The sequence below is a fragment of the Ursus americanus genome, chromosome 14 (genome assembly GCF_024610735.1).
Source record: "Ursus americanus isolate L20-20 chromosome 14, mUrsAme1.1.p, whole genome shotgun sequence".
Lineage (NCBI taxonomy): Eukaryota > Metazoa > Chordata > Mammalia > Carnivora > Ursidae > Ursus > Ursus americanus.
The window spans coordinates 63,438,132-63,459,418 of record NC_142140.1 but is presented as its reverse complement, the minus strand read 5'-3'; the positions used below and the strand labels follow the sequence as shown (position 1 = coordinate 63,459,418).

Below are 21,287 nucleotides of genomic sequence, written 5' to 3'. Positions count from 1 at the left end.
GCTGAGAAGCCCCTCGTGTCCCTGGCGCTGGACACCATCAGTCCCCAACCTCTTTAGTGTCCTCCTGCCTGGAGATGTGGTCACCCAGGTCCCCTTGAGTAGAAGGCCTGAATCACGGTGCCACAGGGTTGCCCTTTCCAGATGCCTCGGGCCCTCCTGCCACGATCCTCAGGGGCAGTTTTGCACCCTGTTCTCAGAAATCATTCTTAGTGAACTGAGAAAACCCCTCCAAATCAAAAGTGCTCTCAGTATCAGTTCTGATCAGGAAAGGTTTGTGTGTTCTGGACTAATGGCTCTTAAAAATTATCGGGGACACATGAGGTGCCCAGCTGGGTCAGTGGGTGGAGCACACGACTCTGATCTCGGAGTTGTGAGTTCGAGCCCCACCTTGGGTGTGGAGATGACTTGAAAACAAAACCTTTAAAAAAAATTATTGAGGCTTCTCCCCGAAGAGCTTTTGTGTGGGTTATATTTATCAGAACTCACTGTATTTGAAATGATAGCAAAGTTAAAAAATATTTATGAATTCACTTAAAAATAATAAACCATTGATTCTTTAAATGAATTCATTTAAAATAAATGTATAACAAGGTAATGTAAATAAATTATCTTATGTTAAAAAAAAAAACTATATTTTCCAAGGCAAAAAATTTAGAGAAGTTTTACATTTTTGCCAATCTCTCTAATAACCACCTCTTCAGATCATTGAAGGCCCCTGTTCCAGGCACTGTGTGGTTTCTGGCTGTGTGATATATTCAGGGTTTTTTTTTTAACACTGTATTTTATTTTTTTTCTAGACTTACTCTGGACTCTTCTGTGTAGTCATAAATCCTTACAAGAACCTTCCAATTTACTCTGAGAATATTATTGAGATGTACAGAGGGAAGAAACGCCACGAGATGCCTCCGCACATCTACGCGATCTCTGAATCTGCTTACAGATGCATGCTTCAAGGTAACTCGTGTTAGGATCCTAAATACGCAGTTTCTTAAACCTAGGTTAGTGTTTTTGTATGTGCCTCAATCTGTTCTCCAAAGGGCTTTAAGCTTAAAAAAAAAAAAGATTAAAAAGAAAAGTAGTAAATGTTTATTGTGGGAGAATTTTGAATTCTTACGATGAGAATGGGCAGTGTGGTCATTTTCTGGAGGAAGGTATGATTGCCTTCATAACTACTTCACGTTCATTTCTTCATTAAAAAGCATCTAGTTTTTATCCATATTTGCTCTGCACCACAAGCCAGTGTGATGAAAGCTCTCCTGCACTAGGTATTAGAGCCCACAGGAAGAGCCACGGGAGGGACAATAGAAAGGGTAGCAGCTCTGCCGGGGAAAAAAGGTCATAAAATATTTGTCTTAAAACAACAAAAGTTGGAAAGCACAGAGCAAGCTGGTTGATCTCGACTGTTCCCCTTTGGACGTAGGATGAAATATAAATTGGAAGAGTCATTCCTTTACATCATGACTTTAGACACCACGGTTTATGGAGGGACGTTTTCCTGAAAACCAGAACGTAGCGGGTTTGAACCCATTTCGCATTTTTGCTCGGAAAGACCATTAAATGTGGGCCTTCCTGGTGCCGTGTGAGATCTCCTGTAATAACGCTCCCTCTCCTTTCATCTTTTAAAAAAGAAACTGGATGAAGTAGGACAAGACCTATCGGTTCTTTTTTTTTTTTTTTCTTTTAAGATTTTTTCTTAATTCATTTGAGAGAGAGATTGAGAGAGTGGGGGTAGAGGCAGAGGGAGAAGCAGGCTCCCCGCGGAGCAGGGAACCCCATGCAGGACTCGATCCCAGCACCCTGGGATCATGACCTGAATCGAAAGCAGACCTTCACAGACTGAGGCTCCCAGGCGCCCCAGATCTATCGGTTCTTATAAAATAGTTGGGGGGTCTCCAAGGAACGGGATACCCTACACCGGCCGCTCTCGGAGTCTGGGTCTGAATTTGAAGCGCAGCGTGAGGTTAGCGTCGGGGCAGCGTGAGGGCAGCGTGGGGGCAGCGTGAACGCCGCGTGGGGGCAGCGTGAGGGCAGCGTGGGGGCAGCGTGAGGGCAGCGTGGGGGCAGCGTGAACGCCGCGTGGGGGCAGCGTGAGCGCTGCGTGGGGGCAGCGTGAGGGCAGCGTGAGCGCGTTCACCAAGTGCAGTGCCCATCCCCCACTTGTAGTCTGTTCAGACGTGCATTAGACCAGATCCCTTGGCAAACCGGAAGTACTTCAGACCTAGACGAGCGTCCTCGATGGGAAAGGACAGGTGAATATCCAGCGTCCGTTCAGGCTGGAAAAAAGATGCAGTTTAATACCCTTCCTTAGTTTCAGAGCCGGAGACTCCTACGCAACAGCTCCAGCTGTGGTGAGTTGCTGGTCGTGGGGAGAGGACGGTCGGCTTCTTTGCTCTCGGTTCTGTGTCTCTGCGAGGAAGAGTAAGCTATGTATGTGCAGAAAAGCGTTTGTGTGAATGAGCAAACTCTGCCTTATGTGGGAGGGGAAATTGGAGGAAGTGTACTCCTTCTGCAGCGGAGTCCGTATTTCCTCATCAAAACGAGTGCCTTCTCCCAGTCGAGATGTTGACCCTCTCTGGTCCCTGAAGTGTTGCCTAGAAGGGGCGTTTCCAGAAGGCGGGGGCAGAGCCACACGCCCAAGTCTAACTTTTCAAAAGGGGAAGAGGCTTCAGGCCGCTGAGCTTCACATACCTGCCGGGAAAGAGTCTAGAATCTGTTGTTAACAGTCTGAGGACAACACGAAAATATGGCCCGCGTTCCTTTCGCTCAGTGGGAAGGGAAATTACAGCGGATGGTGTTAACAGAGAATCAGGACTTCGCCGTGCCCTTCCACGGTCTTCCGTGAGGTCCTCGTGGCCGTTTGTGGAAAAGGTGCTGGGAGGTGCTGGTTGGTGAGGGGGGGCTGTCCAGGTTTGTCAGGGTGTCCCCCAGCGGGTATCCCGTTGGGACATTTTTGTCAGCATACTTGGAGATGCTTGACGCGTGCCCATAAAACGTATAGATGATGTGAAACTTCAATGCAGTAAATACATTTGATGAAAAGAAACAGAATTGTTTAAATTATCTCGGCAGGTTGAATGGAAAAATTGAATCTAACAAAATAGTTATCAGTGATTAAATGTTAAGGTCCCATTACTGGGTTGCCAGACCAGCTAAATGCGTCCGGAGCGGGAGGATATGGTTTACCAGCATATCGTATTGTCACCAGTATCATCATTAGTGGTAGAAGGAGCATGTATTGAATATTATTGTGTACCAGGCACTCAGCTGAATCTTTCATGTGTATGATGTAATCTACAGCAACAATCCTATAAAGTCAAAAGAATTGTCCGTATTTAACTAGGCACAAAAAGTTAAAAACTTGACCCAAGAAAATGTAGATAGTAAGAGTTTATGAACTAGGATTCAAAATGAAGGCGGTGTGACACGTTCTTTTCCACAGTAATAAAATTCCATAGGAAAACTAAAAAGAGGGGCGCCTGGGTGGCTCATTTGGTTAAGTATCTGCCATCGGCTCAAGTCATGGTCTCAGGGTCCTGGGATTGAGTCCCGCATCCGGCTCCCTGCTCAGCGGGGAGCCTGTTTCTCCCTCTCCCGCTCCCCCTGTTTGTGCTCGCTCGCTCTCTCTCTGTCAAATAAATAAAATCTTAAAAATTAAAAAGAATTAGTTGATAGTTTTGATTACATAATAATTGAAAGTATGACACAAAATACAAAAAACCCCCCTCTAAACAATTCCATTGCATTCTGCTCTATAGGTCAGGGGCTACGTGCTGATGTCCCACACGACACAGTTGGGTTGGGACACGCGAGCTAAGATGGTCAATGTATGGCTTACACTACCTACCAGAGCTGCTCCATGTAGGTTTTCAGTTACCAGTGTGAGCAAAGCAGCTAAACGCCACTGGGCCTGTGAAGAGATCTGTAGCTGGAGAAGGGACCAGAGGAGAATTCAGAGCATAAGGTCCCACTGAACGGAGTTTGCTTCTTTAATGCATAAAACAGAAGAAAGCTGACCTTTTTCCCTAAGTTTGGATTCTAAGGGGATTCCATATAAGTGAAATGCAGAGTGTGTCTGGCACGTAGTAGGTGCTCAGAAACATTCATTGAACAAATGAATGAGAGTAGAGTTCTTGGACATAAACTTGATGGCAAAAATCGCAAACTCCATTCTCGTTAGATTTATACCTAAGTAAAATACATACCTTAATGTAAGTAAGTGTTCCACGTTTTTAGGATTAAATGAAATTTTAAATTTAAAAATTTCCAGTCGCGCACTGTCGATGTATGGAAACATTTTTAAAGTATATGTATTGGCATTGTATCTTACAACCTCGCAAAACTCATTCTAGAAGGTTTTTTTGGTCGAATGTTCGGGATTTTCTGTGGAGACCATCATGTCCTCTGCAAATAGAGACTTCGTTCTGTCCTTCCCATCTTATGCTTTGGATTTTTTTCTGGCCTTGTACTGTTGAATAGGTGTGGTGACAGCAGACGTCCTCACCTCATTCCTGGTCTCGGGGACAGCGTTTGGTTTTCTGCCATTAAGGATGGTGTCACTGTATGAGTTGTTTGTACAGGCTGTTTACCAGATTCACGAAATTCTCTTGTATTCCAGGTTTGCTCAGGTGTTTTTAAACCCTGAATGGATGTTGAGTTCTGTCGAATGCTTTTTCTCCATCTATGAGATGACTAGGGGATGTTCTTTGTAGATACGGTGACTTAGATTGTTTGCCTTTGGACGCTGAATGAGCCTTGCCTCGCGGGATAAATACCACCTGCTCGTCACGTGTCCCCATCTGTATATATTGCTGGAGTGGGTCTGCTAGGCACGTCATTAAGAATTTTTGTGTCCTTGCTGATGACAGATGTTTGTCTGCCATTTTCTCGTACCGTAACATCTCTGTAGTCACAGTGTCAGGGTAAGGCTTGTCTCTGAGAATGTGCTGGGAGATAGTCCTTTTCAGTTTTCTGAAAAGCTTGGTATGATTTTTTTTTTCCCCTTAAATGTTGTGTAGAATTCACCGGTGAAGTATGTTTTCTCTGTGGGAAGATTTTTTAATTACAAATTCAGTTGTTTTTTAACTGAGGTATCATTGACATTTTGTGAGTTCCACAAACTCAATTTCTTTAATAGATAGGGGGCCAATCAGGTTATTTCTTCTCGAATGAGCTTTAACAGTTTATGTCTTTTTAAAAAGTTGTCCCTTTCATCTTAGTCATCAGTCTGGGCTTTAGGGTAGTTATTCTCAGATATTGGTAATTTGTGTCTTTTTCGTGTCAGTTTGCTTAGAGGTTTATCAACTGTATGATTTTTGTTGAAGAACCAGAACTTGGTTCCTTTTTTTTTTCTTTTCCCTGTTGGCCATTTCATTGATTTCTGTTCTTTCTCATTTCTTTGCATCTATGTAACTTGAATTCCATTTGCTGTTTTTTAGTTTTTTAAGGTAGGAGCCGAGGTCATTGACTTGAAACCATCTACACTGCTGGAATATGATTTAACTCGGCGTGGATTTATTGAGGACCTGCTGTATGGGATTCTTGGGAGGTGCTTTGGAAAACACTGAGCTAGGAAAGGAGTCTGTAGTCTTCAGAAGGCTAGTTGCATTTTTGAAAGTATAATTGTTTCCCTTAAATATCAGTATGAGGCTTTGGTTCTATTTACAGGTTTTTAGAGATTAAGGTCATTGTGCATTGTTATACTGCTTTAGTTGGCCCTTGAAGGATGACGAGGATTCATGAAGCAAAGGAGGAGTGGTGGGATCACCATTGGAGAGAACCTTGAAGGTGATCAAGCCCATACCTTTATTGCATGGATAGGGAAACTGAGGCCCAAAGCCATATAAGACCAGGCAGACAAACATGGAGGATCAATAAGTGTGGCTAGCAGAGTTGTTCTGGTTTTGATTGGGCTGGCGGGGGGAAGCATGGGGAGTGAAGTATGGAGCAGAACTCAAGGGTAGGCGGTGGTTGTGTGGGTCTCCGACTTCAATGGTAATGAGCCCGTAGAGAGGCAGGAAGAAAGCCATTCTGAACTAATTAGGAGGCAGTTGAATTTTGGTTAATTCGTATGCATTTTGATGTTTCTAATGTGTGAACTAGTTTGGAAAAGCCATAAAAAACTTGGTGTACTGGAGTTCTATAGAAGTTGCTGGAGAACATAGGGGCCTGGGGGCTCCTATTTACAGTGAATAAGCAAGGACTTGATAAAATCCTGGTATCCTAGGTGAGGAAACTGAGGCCAGCAAGGTATTGGTACTGCATGTATAGATGAAGTGAGTGCAGCAGCGGGGGGGGGGGGGGACGAGCACACAGGAGCCCAGTGCCCACGGTCTCACCAGTGCCCAGCGCTCAGCCACCCTCACGAAGGCTAACTGCCAGAGTGGGTGAGAACAGAAGACAGCTTGATCTCAGGCTGTTCTAGGGGGCAGGCAATTGGCGGTATTGTCTAACTCCAGAATAGGGTTAAAAAAAGGACACAGTGAGAAACCAGGAGGAGGAGGTCTGGGAAGCGTCCCCAGAGGGGCCCCAGCTGAGCTGAACGCAGAAGGACACGTGGGGAGACACAGTGGCCGTGGGTCTGGGGAGAGCATGTGGAAGGAAGAGCATGGTGTGGCCCCTGGGAAAGTGAACCAGGAACCCCAGTAAAGGAGGCAGGGGTCAGCCTGGTTCTGGGAATGGTGCCTGTGCAGCCGGAGGGAGGGATACAATGGTGGTTAGCAGCTAGTCAGAGGTAAAGATGGCACTTTGTAGAACTTAGTGTATACACAGAATATACGCGTGCATTTGTTTATTTTAATATTCTGACAGAGTGAATGAACTCTTGATTTTTCTTTGATAACGACTGTTTACGCCTGAACCACTGTGAGACCCTTATCGGGTCCCCGATGGCAGTCACCTGAGGGAAAGCAGGCACAGCAGTGACCAAAGACCTCGCTGGGCCAGGCCCTGTGAGCACAGTCCCCATCTAAGCAGCGGTCAGCTTGGTTAGTGGTGTTGACAACACAGGTGCCAGAGGCAGACAGGCCCCAGCCCTTGCCCCTCAGCAGCTGCGGGACTTGGGTGGATTCCCCAACCCCCTCCAGGAACATTTCTCACCTGTTAAAAAGATATTCAGGCTCATGAGTGATTGCAAGTCCTACATCCCACACTGGGGGTTCGTCCGTGGGCTGGACGTGGGGTTGAATTTTACCTTTTTCTCTGAAAAATGGAGCTGAAGACTCAAATCGTTCATCACTTTAAAATCATGTTTGCTTTTTTCCTATGGCATGTTCTTTTGTGGTTTTGAAATGTATACGGCTTGAACTCGAGAAGGTGGTTAAACTTCATGCAGGTGTTTGTCCCCCTTCAACCTTCTCCATTTAGCGTGTGATTATGATTATTATTTTTTTGTCCTTTAAGGTCAAGTTAATAACAGTTCCTCTCCGGTTGTAGGTGTTCTAGAAGAAGCTGTTCTGAAAGGCAGTGGTTTCCAAACCTGACCCTGCATCAGAATCACCTGGGGAGCTTATTTATAGAGGGCGTTTCAGTCCCTACCCCCCTTGAAAATGATTCAGTGAGGGAGGAGCCCTGGGGACGCATCTTTGTAGGACTTTTCAGGTGAAGCTGATGCGCAGCAGGGCGTGAGCATCAAGGTTGATGAGGCACAGAAAGCCTTCGAAGCCTAGGCCGTTGTTTACCCCACAAGAACCTGGCATTATCATGAGCACGGGACTTGATTTAGGAATATATAAGGGGGTGGGGAGGCGTTGTGGGAGAGGAGCAGAGTTCCTAACGTGATGTGGGCCGTGACTGCAACTTTATTATATTAAGTCTAAAAAAGCAGGCAAATGGTCACCTTGTTTTTTTGTTTGTTTTGTTTTGTTTTATAGATCGTGAGGACCAGTCAATTCTTTGCACGTAAGTAAATAACGTTTGGACTTGTTTTTGATTCTGTTGGAAACTAAAGCCAATTGTTTTTTGTTTTTTGGATTGGGGGAGGGGGAAAATAGAGCAGTAATTTTAAGAATTTGATGTGAACCTTGCAGTTATCATTTTAAGACTAAGATGATACGGGTTGCTTAAATTGGGGGTCACTGTTTGGCCGTCACACCGGGCATCTCCCACATTTCTCAGTGTTTCTCTGTGAAACTACGTCTTTAGTTTACATGTGCACCTGGTGGCCTCCTGGACATTTCAGCAGCGTGTCCACATTACCTGGTACCCGTGACCGACGGTCATGTGTCTCGTGTGCTGAGTGCTAGAGCGTGGGGGAGTGAATGAAACCATATCCACGGCAAGACGCCATTAGAATGCCTTAGAAAAGGCTCGTTAGACCAGCCCGGCTGCAGTGTGGTTGGAAAATGGATCGGAAGACCGATGCGAAGTCCGTCTGGCATTGCAGGCAAGAGCTGGTGGTGACTTCAGGCAGAGGTGTGACTGCGCCTGGAGGGGAGCAAGGAGACCTGCCGAATGTGCAGGGGGAGTTACTGGAGGGGCCGAGGTGTCTGCCCTGAGTGGAGACCGTGGGTGTGGGTGAGGACACTGGCTGTGGAGTCTGCAAGCCCCTCTCAGCCGGGCGAGCTGCCACGCTGCCTGCCTGGATGTGGAGCCCAGGAGAGGGCTGCCCCAGGCGCTGAGACCTGACTGTCAGTGCAGGCCAGTGAGAAAGGCTAACCTCAGGAGGAGGGGAGGGAGAAGGCTGAGTGTGGAGCCCTGATGAAAGGCACATTCAGGGGTCAGGCAGAGGTGAGGGAGGCCAAAGAGGCAGGAGGGTATATGTCCGTGGCCACGGCCAGCACAGCAGAAGCCTGGAGGCAGAGCGAGCCCCACGCGGAGGTCAGATAACACTTGGGAAACGATGGGGAAGTGGAAAAATTAAAACCCCAAACCCCAGGTGTAGGCCTGCTACTCTCAAATAGTGGGAGAGCGCAAAAGGCGGTGGTCGGAGACTGAGTTTTGCTGTTAGCAGTGGAGTGTTTACCGTGGGCGAGTTTAAATAGGGGGCTGGAAACTTCTTGTCTATGGCTTCTCTTTTTGATGATGTCGCAACTCCGGTATCTGATACAAGAGAGGAGAGGAGAGGTAGAAATAGCGGCCCGGTCTGCTTGTTGTATACGTTTTCTCCTAGTGTCGTTTCGCCTTGGGGTTGTACAAGTTAGCTTTTCCCGAGCAGCCAACCACCCTGAAACTTCATGGCTTCAGATACTTCTCTGGGCAGTTGGGTCGGGCTCAGGTGGGCGGTTCCGCGGACCTGGGCCTACTCCTGCACCTGCGGCCAGGTGCGGGCTGGGGTGCCTTGCCTTCACGTCTGCGTATCCTCGCTTTCTCCTGCGGGCTGCCCCCGGCTTTTTACACCGTGGCAAGGTTCCAGGAGCAGCAAGACGGGGAGCTCCAGCGCGTGAGCCTTGTTCGAGTTCCTGCTCCTGCCACGTTTGCTGTCTTCCCAGTCCCAAGCGGGACACACGGCCAAGGCCGGGCTGGCTGTGGGAAGGGCTGCCACAGGGAGCAGCCAGAGCAGGCGGGAGACGGTTGGGGCCGTTGCTGTAGGCAGCCCTCCGCCAGGAGAGCGGTGGGGTGGAACCACACCCAGTGCTCAGAACATGGAGCAAGTGCGGTCTCTGCAGGTGGGGGACCGCGGAGCAAGAGAACGGAGAACATTGGGAGAAGCTGTCGCAGTGGGGTGCGGGCAAAGGGGAGTGGGGTGTTGGGAGGAAGTAGACGGGTCGGAACAGAGCCCTAGGGGTCTTGACGGAATAGAACAAATGATGTTGGGGGTACTGGTGTCAGAGCAGAAGAGTGGGCGGTGCGGCTACGGGAGTGAGTGGCTGGAGAGGCCCGAGGTGCTCACTGGAATTGAGGGCGCCTAGGGGCGGGGTCTAGGATATGTCCAGCATATGCGGAGAGGAGGGGCTTGGCCTCGCACACGCGCGCACGCACATCACGCATGCACACACACGCGCGCGCGCAACACGCACACACATGTGCTGAAGTATCAGCCCTTCGTAAAGCTGAATGAATTCACCTAGAGGAGTGTCCTTCGTTCCCAGATAATATCCTTCCCACTCTTTTTGGAATAAAAAGTGCTTGCTTTTTTGAAACGAGTAGAGGTTTTTGTTTTTAGTAATCTTCCTGGGTGAGAGCAATCCAGAGGTGGGGCGGCAGGGGGTGGGGGTGGGGCTCTTTCCCCTGCGAAGGTCTGGAAACAGCCTAAGGGTGAGTAAGCAGGACTTTGCTCCTGACTCAGGTCTGGGGGGAGGGGAGAGAAGGGGTGGTCCTCACGGGGGGGGGGGGGTGTCTAGGGAGCAATCAGTGAAGAGGCGGAGAATGTGGGTGACTTTGCTCACTCTGGAATGGGGATCCCAGAGTGTGCAGGGGAAACGGGGAGGGAGGATAGTGGGGCTTGGGAGAGAGGACAGTGTGGGAGCAGACTGTAAGAATGCAGAGTGACCCGAGGAGCCGATGTCTTGGGCACTGAACAGGGACAAGGATGGCAGGGCCATGAGCCTGAAAGATTCCCAAGAGTTGGGGGCGGGGGGTGGGGGGAGCAGCTTGGGCCTCTGGGGGCGGCAGCGGTGGCTGGTGCTTATGGCTTTCAGTGCATTGCTAGCTCGGGTGGGCAGGCTCGCAACCGGATGCGTTTCTCACGCTCCCTGGTGGCTTCCGGAAGAATCCGTGTGCAGAGTGGACAAGGGAGGCCCCATGAAGCCTGCAGGTGTGGAGGACAGCAGGTGAGGAGTGGCACCAGGCAGTTTTCAAGGATTTTCGTGTAACTGGAACATATGGTGTGAAGTAGGGAACAAACGTCGGCTTGAACTCAACATGCCGAAAAATTGACCTACATTCCCGTGCATCTCTCACACACACACACGGTGCATCACCCGGTTTCCTGATTTTGGCCATCCGCTCCTGTGTTTCAGGACTCCAGGCCCAACATGTCAGGGTGCCCTCTGACGACTCCGTCTGCTGGCCCCCATTTCTGACCGCACTGCCGGGCATTTCTGTCTTGTCCGATCCGGTCCCCCATAGCTCTGGTCTGGATCCCAGCTGGCTTCATGCCTTTAGCCTCTCCTTCCCTCCGGGGAGGAAATCTCCTCAAATTGAATCCCACCTACATGACAGGTTCCGCACATCGATTTTTCTCTCCTGGGGCCCTTTTTTTATATCCGGGGCCATTCTTGGTTCTGTATTTGGGTCACTCAGACCGTGTTTTACAACTAGATGGAAAGGTGGGAACTGTGACTTACCTCGATTGCTCCTTAATAACCCTGGATACCCTGGCACCCTGTTTTGAACATAGAATGTACTTCGGAAACAGATAAAATGTCAAATGAAAGAATGAATCACTTAATGAAGAGGGAACCGAGACAACAGGCTAAAGTACAGATTACTGGTGATACTGTATGTTTTCAAGGGAAAACCTTTATGATAGCGTTTATTTTTTTATTTTTTTATTTTTTTATTTTTTAAAGATTTTTTATTTATTTATTCAACAGAGATAGAGACAGCCAGCGAGAGAGGGAACGCAAGCAGGGGGAGTGGGAGAGGAAGAAGCAGGCTCATAGCGGAAGAGCCTGATGTGGGGCTCGATCCCACAACGCCGGGATCACGCCCTGAGCCGAAGGCAGACGCTTAACCGCTGTGCCACCCAGGCGCCCCAACTGATAGCGTTTTTAAAAGGCATTTTAGTTTGAAACTTAAAACCTACACAGAAGTAGAATGGTATGGGACCCCCATATGTCCATCACCCAGCTTCCTTGATTTAAAATTTTTTTTACCACATTTTTCCCTTTTTAAAACTTTTGCTGATACGTTTCCCCAAGTTTTTATTTTTTAAAAATTCAAACCTACTTTAAGTTGACAAAATAATACTTTCAATGGCTATATACCCTTCGCTTTGTCAGTTTTCTCTCTATACACACCAGCACTTTTTTTTTCTTGCCATTTTCAAGTTGATTGCAGACCTCCTGACACCCTGAGATTCTTCAGCAGGTGTCTCCCAAGGACGAGGGCATTCCCACGTAACCTCAGACTGTCATCACACTTCAAAGGTCAATATTGGTTCCATAATATCTAATATAGGATCCAGTTTTCAGTAATGGTTCTCAACACATTTTTTTATAACTTTTAAAATCTGTGGTCCTTGCCTTAGGTCTCTTCATTTCAATTCTGTATTCTAGAATAGTGTTCTCACTTTTTGTTTTCTTTTGTTTTTTATTTCACTGGCTCGTGTTCTTCAAAAAAGTCCATTATTTAGAACCTGATCTGCAGTGTCTTTTAAAGATTATTTGTTGCAATGCAGTTTTGACATGGACCACCCAGGGCCTACTCCTCTGCCCAGTGCTGGCACTGTGGACCCCAGCCATAAGCTTAGGGGGTCCCAGGACACCTGCACTTCTGACCAACCAGCTACAGATTTGGGGGGTTGCTACCCCCTTGGGTTTGATAGTTCACTAGGATGACATATCAGAGCCATCCAGAAGGAGAGACCGCCAGGGTGAGGCCTGGGAGGGTCCCAAATGTAAACCATCCATATCCTCTGGACACTTCCCCTCCTGGCACATCGATGTTTGTCACCAACCAGGAAGCTCACCCAAGCTTCAGAGTCTAGAGTTTTTAAGGGGCTTTTGTTAAGCAGGCAGGATTGATTGAATCATTGGCCATGTACTTGAATTCAGTCTCCAGCCCCTCTCCCTTCCCGGGATATTGGGGTGATTGCCATGGCTCGATGCCCAAACCTCTGAGCACTCGACTGGTCTTCCAGCGTGGCCAGTGCCCATCCTGGAACTATCCAGGGGCCTGCCATGAGGCACCTCATTGACACAAGATCTCAGGGCCCACCGTGAATGACAGAGACTTTCCAGGGACTTAACGCAGCTCCCTCCCAGGAACCAGGGACAAAGACCAGGCACATTCTTCATTTCATCTGTCAGTTAATAGTCACACAAGAATCTAGGCACTGGAACTCTCCATGAAATGAGTAGAATAAATGAGCTACGTTCTGCTCATGAGCTAGAGCAGAAGAGAATTTGTGTGTTTCCTGTCCGCAGTGTCTGGTGAGCGTAACTCCACATACAGTAAGCTGGGAGCCAGCTCGAGTGGGCAGTTTGGGAGCTGGGGTGACCATTTCATTCATTTATTTGAGAGAGAGTGGGTGAGTGAGCAAGCAAGCACGAGTTGGGGGGAGGGGCAGATGGGGAGAGAGAGAAAGAATCGCAAGCAGCCTCTGCGCTCAGCATGGAGCCAATACGGGGCTCAGACTCACGACTCTGAGATCATGACCTGAGCTGAAATCAAGAGTCAGACACTCAACCAACTGAGCCACCAGGCGCCCCTGCGTGACCATTTTTGATGAGGACTGGAAGCAGGAAACACTCAGGGAGAGAATGATTGCTGTTGATAGGATGAAAGGTTCGTGAACACTAATTTACTTTTGTCACCAGAAGTGACCTCTGCAGGCATTTGTAATTGGGGTCATTTTAGACTCCTTTGTCCTCAATAGGTTGGATTTCTGGGGTGAGTCTCATAGCTTCTGGTTCTCTCTTCTTGAGCACAGAGTAGCAGTCGGCAAGTACCTTCCCTTTTTTCTTCCTTTTAACTTGTCCAAGTGTCTTATTGTATATTTTCAAACATATAGTTGAAAGAATTTTGAGCCAAGGCCCATATATCCCTCAACCTAGATTCTACCATTAATAATTTAGTGTATTTGCTGTATGATAGATTGATCTGTTCATCTCCTACCCGTCCATTGAACATTTTATCTTTTGTGTCAGGAGGAAAATTTTTCTTTTTCCAGCTTGTGTCCTGCACCTGGGGCTTTGCAAGTTAACTGGCCATAGATTAATAGGAGAAAAGGCTACATTTACCTACACACGCACATGGGAATACTCAGTGATGAGCGTCTTGCCGAGTAACCAGAAATAAAAGACTTCTATGCTAAACTTGATTAAAAAAAAAAAAAAAGATTAGGGCTTCAAGGAGAAAGTACGGAGGGTTCTGTTGGGCTTTACCATGCTGACAGACTGCTGACTTTGTACCTCCTGGGTGTGTCTTTTCCCAGTCAGGACATTAACTGGGATGATTGACAGCTGTATTTTCAGGAGGCTCTTCTTAAGGTTAGGTAATGTTTCCTTGTGTGGCTGCTGATAGATATCTTCAGCTTAGTAATTTTTATACCACTTTGATGAGTTATCAGTCCCTTCATTTAATTTATTTCAAGTTCAATTGCAGACATCAGTACACTTCCCCTTAAACACCTCAGTGTCCATAATATTATAACTGAAGTCCAGTATTTACATCTTTATCTTTGGAGCTAAAATTTGTGTATAATGAAATGCACAACTCTTAAATAATATGTTTACAGAGCTCTTTGTATAACCTGAACCTCTGTTGAGATAGAGAACATTACCGACGCCCTGGAAGAAAGTTCCCCAGCAGAACCCTACCCTCACCTCTTTTCGCCTCAGCACACTTTCTTAATTCTTGGATGCTCCTGGTTATGATATTTAATAATATTTTTCTTGTTCATATCTGTTATAAGCTACATTGTGACTTGAGAAATGTGAAAATGTGAAACAATGTATCTTAGATTTGAGAGAATAGGCTCTACTCTGTGGTGCCTCTGAGTACTCGTCAAATTAGGAAATCCAAGGATGTATAACTGGGATCTTTTAAAACTTAGCACACAGCCAAGCTACTTAAGTTTCCTGGGTGAGATTAATTATTTAGTCAATTTTATTTTCTATTAATAGAATCTTTGTATACGATACATAACCCTGAGATTATGACCTGAGCTGACACCAAGAGTCGTACACTCCACTACCTGGGCCACCCGGGCACCCCAGAAGCAATGTTTTTTTTGTTTTTTTTTTTTTTTTAAATACACTTAGGTAGTTTGATAGCCTCTCTCTAAGCTTTACTATTTTAATCACTTATTCTCTACTTTTCCTCCAAAAGAATGAACATCTTCATTTCCCCTCTGGCCTCCTCTGCCTACTACTACCCAGCCAGGCTTTCCCTCTGCAGACCCAGGCCAGGCAGTGCGGGTCCCCACTTACTGGTCCAGCGCCCTGGTCCTTGTTCTCATGTCCTGCCAAGGTCCCTGGTGAAGACTCTCAGGGTTTCCTTTGTCATGAGAAAGCTGTGTTCCCCACACTTGATTCCATGTCATCGGCAGTGAAATCCTATTAAGAGCATATCATCGTGTTGATTTTTCCTCTCCTTAGAATTAAAATTCACAGAGCAGTCACCTTGGTAAGGAAATGATTCTGTTCTCTAAGCTCCCTTTTTAAAGAATGTGTTTACATTTATGACACTCTCACTGCTGGTTAACTCAAGTTTTTCTTCTTTTAAGTATACTTGATGATGTAACAATTGGAAAACAGTGGTTGCTTCACATTAGTCTTCTATCGGGACGTGATGAGGTCTTTTCTTGTGAAGGAATTTTATCCTGTACAAATACATTAAGTGGCGCTGACCGAGCCAGCCTGGATTTAGAACCGTTAGTTCTTGCTCTGAGTAACCTGCATTGAAAGTTCTAAGATAACCGAATCAGTACAATTGATTAACTAGTGAAAACCCCGAAATAGGCCCCATGAATGCAGTCGACAGATTTTTGACAGAGGATCAAAGGTAACATCTTGAAGCAAAGGGAGGCCCTTTAACAAATGGTGCTGGGACAGCTGGACATCCATATGGTTAAAAAAGGGGGGGAGCATCTAAGTGCCGGCCTTACACCATTCACAGAAATGAACTAAAACATGGATCACAGACCTAAATGTAAAACCCAAACCGTAATGCTCCTATAAGACAACATAGGAGGAGGGGCACCTGGGTGGCTCAGTAGGTTAAATGTCCAACTCTTGATCTCAGCTCAAGTCTTGATCTCAGGGTAGTGAGTCCAAGCCCCGTGTTGGGCTCCACACAAGGCATGGAGCCTACTTAAAGATAACAGAGGAGGAAATGTGGATGATCTTGGGGGTGGTGATGCTTTTTTGGATACAACACAATGGATGTGATCGATGAAAGAAATAATCTGGACTTCATTAATATTAAAAACTTGTCTGCTAAAGACAATGTCCAGATAATGAAAATATAAGCCACTGATTAGGAGAAAATATTTTCTTTTTTTCTTTAAGATTTTATTTATTTATTTGACAGAGAGGCAGCACGAAAGGGAACACAAGCAGGGGGAGTGGGAGAGGAAGAAGCAGGCTCCCAGTGGAGGAGCCCGATGTGGGGCTCGATCCCAGTACTCTGGGATCACGCCCTGAGCCTAAGGCAGACGCTTAACGACTGCACCACCCAGGCGCCCCTGGGAAAATATATTTTCAAAGGACACATCTGACAAAGAGGATTGTTATCCAAAACAAAAAAACCTCTTAAAACTTAGTAAGAAAGCAAACAACCTTATTTGAAAAGTGGACCAAAGACCTTAGCAGACATCTCACTGAAGAACATAACACAGATGGCCAAAGAGCCTATGAAAAGATGTTCCACGCCACGTGTCCTCTCTAGACACCTAGAGTGGCCAGCATCTAGAACCTTGACAACCCCAAATGCTGATGACGATGTGGAGGAACAAGAACGCTCGCTCATTCGTTGCTGGTGGGAATGCAGAATGGTGCAGCCACTCTGGAAGACCATTTGTGGGTTTCTTACAAAACTAAGCATACTCTTTTTTGAGAGTGAGTGAGGGTGTCGGTGTGCAGGGAGAAAGAATTTTTTTTTTTAATGTTTTTTTATTATGTTAGTCACCATACAGTACATCCCTGGTTTCCGATGTAAAGCTCGATGCTTCATTACTTGCATATAACACCCAGTGCACCATGCAACACGTGCCCTCCTCACTGCTCATCACCAGTCCATCCCATTCCCCCATCCCCCTCCCCTCTGAAGCCCTCAGTTTGTTTCTCAGAGTCCATAGTCTCTCATGCTTCATTCCCCCTTCTGATTACCCCCCCTTCTTTATCCCTTTCTTCCCCAACCTATCTTCCTAGTTCTTATGTTCCATAGATGAGAGAAATCATAGTTGTCTTTCTCTGCTTGACTTATTTCACTTAGCATAATCTCCTCCAGTCCCGTCCATGTTGCTCCTAATGTTGAGAACTCGTTCTTTCTGATAGCTGAGTAATATTCCATTGTATATATGGACCACAACTTCTTAATCCATTCATCTGTTGAAGGGCATCTCGGTTGTTTCCATGATTTGGCTATTGTGGACAATGCTGCTATGAACATTGGGGTGCATATGGCCCTTCTCTTCACTATGTCTGTATCTTTGGGGTAAATACCCAGTAGTGCAATGACTGGGTCATAGGGTAGCTCAATTTTTAACTTCTTTTTTTTTTTTTTTAAGATTTTATTTATTCGACAGAGATCGAGACAGCCAGCGAGAGAGGGAACACAAGCAGGGGGAGTGGGAGAGGAAGAAGCAGGCTCATAGCGGAAGACCCTGATGTGGGGCTCGATCCCATAACACTGGGATCACGCCCTGAGCCGAAGGCAGACGCTTAACCGCTGTGCCACCCAGGCACCCCTCAATTTTTAACTTCTTAAGGGACCTCCATACTGTTTTCCAGAGTGGCTGTACCAACTTGCATTCCCACCAACAATGTAGGAGGGATCCCCTTTCTCCACATCCTCTCCAGCAATTGTTTCTTGCCTTGTCAATTTTTGCCATTCTAACTGGCGTAAGGTGGTATCTTAGTGTGGTTTTGATTTGAATTTCCCTGATGGCTAATGATTTTGAACATTTTTTCATGTATCTGTTAGCCATTTGTATGTCATCATTGGAAAAGTGTCTGTTCATATCTTCTGCCCATTTTATGATTTGTTTATTTGTGAGAAAGAGAATCTTAAGCAGGCTCCACTCCCAGCATGAAGCCCAATGTGGGGCTTGATCTCACGACCCTGAGATCATGACCTGAGCAAAATCAAGAGTTGGACATTTTACCGACTGAGCCACATAGGTGCCCCAAAACTAAGCATATTCTTACCATGACCCACCAATCCCACTCCTTAGTATTTACCCATTGGAGTTAAAGTTATGCCTACGCAAAAACCTGCTTTGTACATAATTACCCAAACTAGGAAGCAACCAGGATGTTCAGGTGCATGAATAAACTGTGGTACGTCCAGATGACAAGAGCCTTACTCAGCACTAAAAACAAATGAGCTCTCAACCCATAAAAAGTCCTGGAGGAACCCTGAATGTGTATTAGTATGTGAAAGAAGCCAATCTGAGAAGGATCCGGACTGATTCCAGTCATAGAGACAGTGCAAGGGGTGTGGGAGGGAGGGGAGGTGAACAGGCAGAGCGCAGAGGATTTTTAGGGCAGTGAAAATATCCCATATGATATTACAATAGTAGATATGAGTTGTTACATATTTGTCTAAACCCACAGAGTGTACGACACCCGGAGTGAATCCTAATGAAACTTTGGACCTTAGGCGATCATGATATAGCATCATCCTTAGTAAAAACTGTCCCATTTTAGTGATGTTGATAATGGAGGAGACTGCGCATGTGTGGCCACAGAGGGTATATGGGAAGCCTCTACCTTCTTCTCAGTCTTTAAAATTGCTTTTAAAAAATACTTAAAACCCACATGCAAGGCCATAGTGTGGCGCAGTGGGAAAGCCATCATGTTGTCCAGTAGCTGTCTGGTGTTCTTTCTCATCCACCCTGAGCTAGCTCGGTGACCCCAGGTCAGACCGTCAGCAGCTTTCTCTAGACCACAGTTTGCTTTTTGGATGATCCTTTGCTTTAGAAGTGCTCCAGTCTTAAAACTGGGGGAATTTTTAGATTATTGTAGGTGCATCTCAATGATAGCTAAGTTACAGGGGAGAAGGAAGTATGCAAGTCAGCCTGTGAATGAAATTTAAAATGTTCTCGGCAAATATGCCCCGAAAGGGACTAACCTCTTTGCAGGTGGTCCCTGCATGAATCATGCAGTAGCTCTCTTAGCTCCGATTACAGGTCCCGGTAGCCAAGGCTGACCCTAATGTTAGTGGGATGGAGGACTGAACCCACACCGTCTTGACCACAAAACCTCTGCTCTTGCTAATAAGCCGCTTTCTAACAGAACAGAGTTTTGAGACTGTAGGAAATCAACAGCTAATGTCGCCTGTGGGATTCGCGTGGTTGGTTTTCAAATGGAGGTCGTCATCTGAAGGGAGACGTTCAGGCCGAGGGTGTTTTTGAAACTAGAGTGAAGTTGATGTATCCAGAAAAGAAAAACAGAAGCAGTTAAGATCTGGGTGAGGAGTTTCTCGTTGGGGAAATGTACCCATGGTCCAGAAGGGAGTCCAAGAAAGATCCCAGAATTGATCACGTGTCAACGATTTGCTTCCCCCCTCCTTAGTGCTGTTGGTTTTTACATTTTGTTTTGGATCGTGCACCTCTTTGAGAAACCACTGAGGGCCATAGACCTCTCTAGAAAACTGGAGTACCTCCAGCTAGAAACCCCTGATCTGTCCTGCTGTCCTGCACCCTCTCGTTGAGCTCACACTTCACTGCGTGGACCAGCATGGAAGCCAGCAGCATCTCCAGTGTAGAGCGACTTCTTCGGGGGATCTGGTTTTGTTGGTGGAAACGAGAACAGATCCTTTATCATCCTGGCTCTGAGGTCTTGTTCTGTTGCTCGCCTCTCTGAGGATTCTCCAAACTCGGGGAGACTTCTGCTGAGCTTTCTGTTTGGCTCCCTCACGTCTTTACTCCTGTCCAAACTGCTTTTATTTCTCTGCCTCTGTCTGGGACAGATGTGCCATTTTCCTTTTTAAAAAATTGTTTCCGAGAATTCTAATTCTATGCCTTTGATTGTGCCACCTCTTTCATATACACATCGGGGATTATCTGGGATAATTTGTTTTTTGTTTTTTGGTTGTTTGTTTTTTTGGTTTTTTGTTTTTTACTTCTGTTAATACCTCCATCCTCCTCATACCTACTTACTAGCACTGTTGCCGTTTACCGAGAGCCTTTTGGCCGGGGGCAGTGCTAGGCTTCTTACGTGTGTGTTCCCGGGCCTATGATGTACCGAGTTTCTCATTGAACGGAGTATAAAATGAAGCCCAGAGAGCTGAGTCACTCGCCCAAAGCCCCAGAGCTAGAAAGCAGGGGACAGGATTTCAATCTAGGTGGGTCATCTTGACACCATAACCCACATTCTTAACCATTAACGAGGGCGCTGTAGATTCATAAAGTAGTTCAGGGCTTAGTAACCCAAATTACCCCCTGAGCGGTAGGTGAGCAGCTGAGTGGACAGTAATGGGTGATGTTCCCTGGCCGCTGACGATGTGCCTTGGATGGCCTGTGTTCTTTCTTCACCACAGTCTTCTGTGTTAGAAGCTACTGTCCACATTTAAAGACGGGGACTATGCAGTTCCCCATCTCCCCTCTCAGGAGCTCGCTAGTAATATCTATCTTTGCCGCAACGTCTTCTGTGTCAAGGTCCCCTTAGACCTGAAGTATACAAAAATGTCGCCGAGATTCTAAGCAGCTGTTGAAGCACCGCCCAGTGAGTGTGACAGGGAGGGGAAAAAACGTGTTCAGGACACACTGAAGCATGTCCAATTGAGAGGAGTTAGTGGAGAAACCACAGAGGCACAACTAAGCAGAAAGGGAACAATCAACTATTTTCGAGACAAGTCATCATCAGTCTAAATGAGAGGCTCGTTTCTTCGCGTAACAGAAAAATTATTTGTTTGAAGCCAGCCGCCAACATCATGATTAGCCTTGAAACACTAAGTATTTTGAATAAAGTTAACAAAACATAGAGAAACCACTATCCTAGCTCTTGAGGAATGACGCTTAAATAAGATCTGGATTCTCTCCAGGGACTCGAGAAGCTTCCTGCTGCCCCCGGAGCCCCTGCAGCTCTCTGCCTCGCTGGTGGTGGTCAGATCCCACATTTGCACCTACCCTGGTTCCTGGCAAAGACATTTGCGTTCGTCTCTCCATCCACTTGATCGTGGTGCCCCCGATTTCACTGGCCCGTTCTTCCTCTTTGGGAGGCTGTCCCCGGACCGTCTCCAGGGAGGTGTCCTCCACTCCTGTCTGCTCGGCCCCCCCCCCACCCCCCCCCCCAGCCACCTCCTTGTTGTCTTAAAGGCAGTCCTCTCGTCTTGCACTCCTCTTGTTTTTGTGGTTTATCTTCTCTCTTTTCTCCTGAACTTGAGCTCCATGAGGACCGAGACAAAGGTTCACTGCTCTGGCTCTTGTACTCAGGAGAATGACCAACCCACAGTGGTCGATTTGTAAGTATTTGTTGAGTGAATGAAATTATTACCTTATCCAGGCACCGGTGGAGGCC

General features: G+C 46.6%; 1 protein-coding gene across 9 annotated transcripts in view; it reads left to right on the top strand.

Moving 5' to 3' along the window:
* Window positions 1–21,287, top strand: part of MYH10 (myosin heavy chain 10) — a 123,964-nt gene that overhangs the window by 19,553 nt on the left and 83,124 nt on the right. For all 9 annotated transcript variants that reach the window (XM_045797281.2, XM_045797277.2, XM_087867596.1 and 6 more), the window contains exons 3-4: window positions 798–954; window positions 7,869–7,896. In XM_045797281.2, the coding sequence (XP_045653237.2) occupies window positions 798–954; window positions 7,869–7,896 (185 nt within the window). The remainder of the gene's footprint in view (window positions 1–797; window positions 955–7,868; window positions 7,897–21,287) is intronic.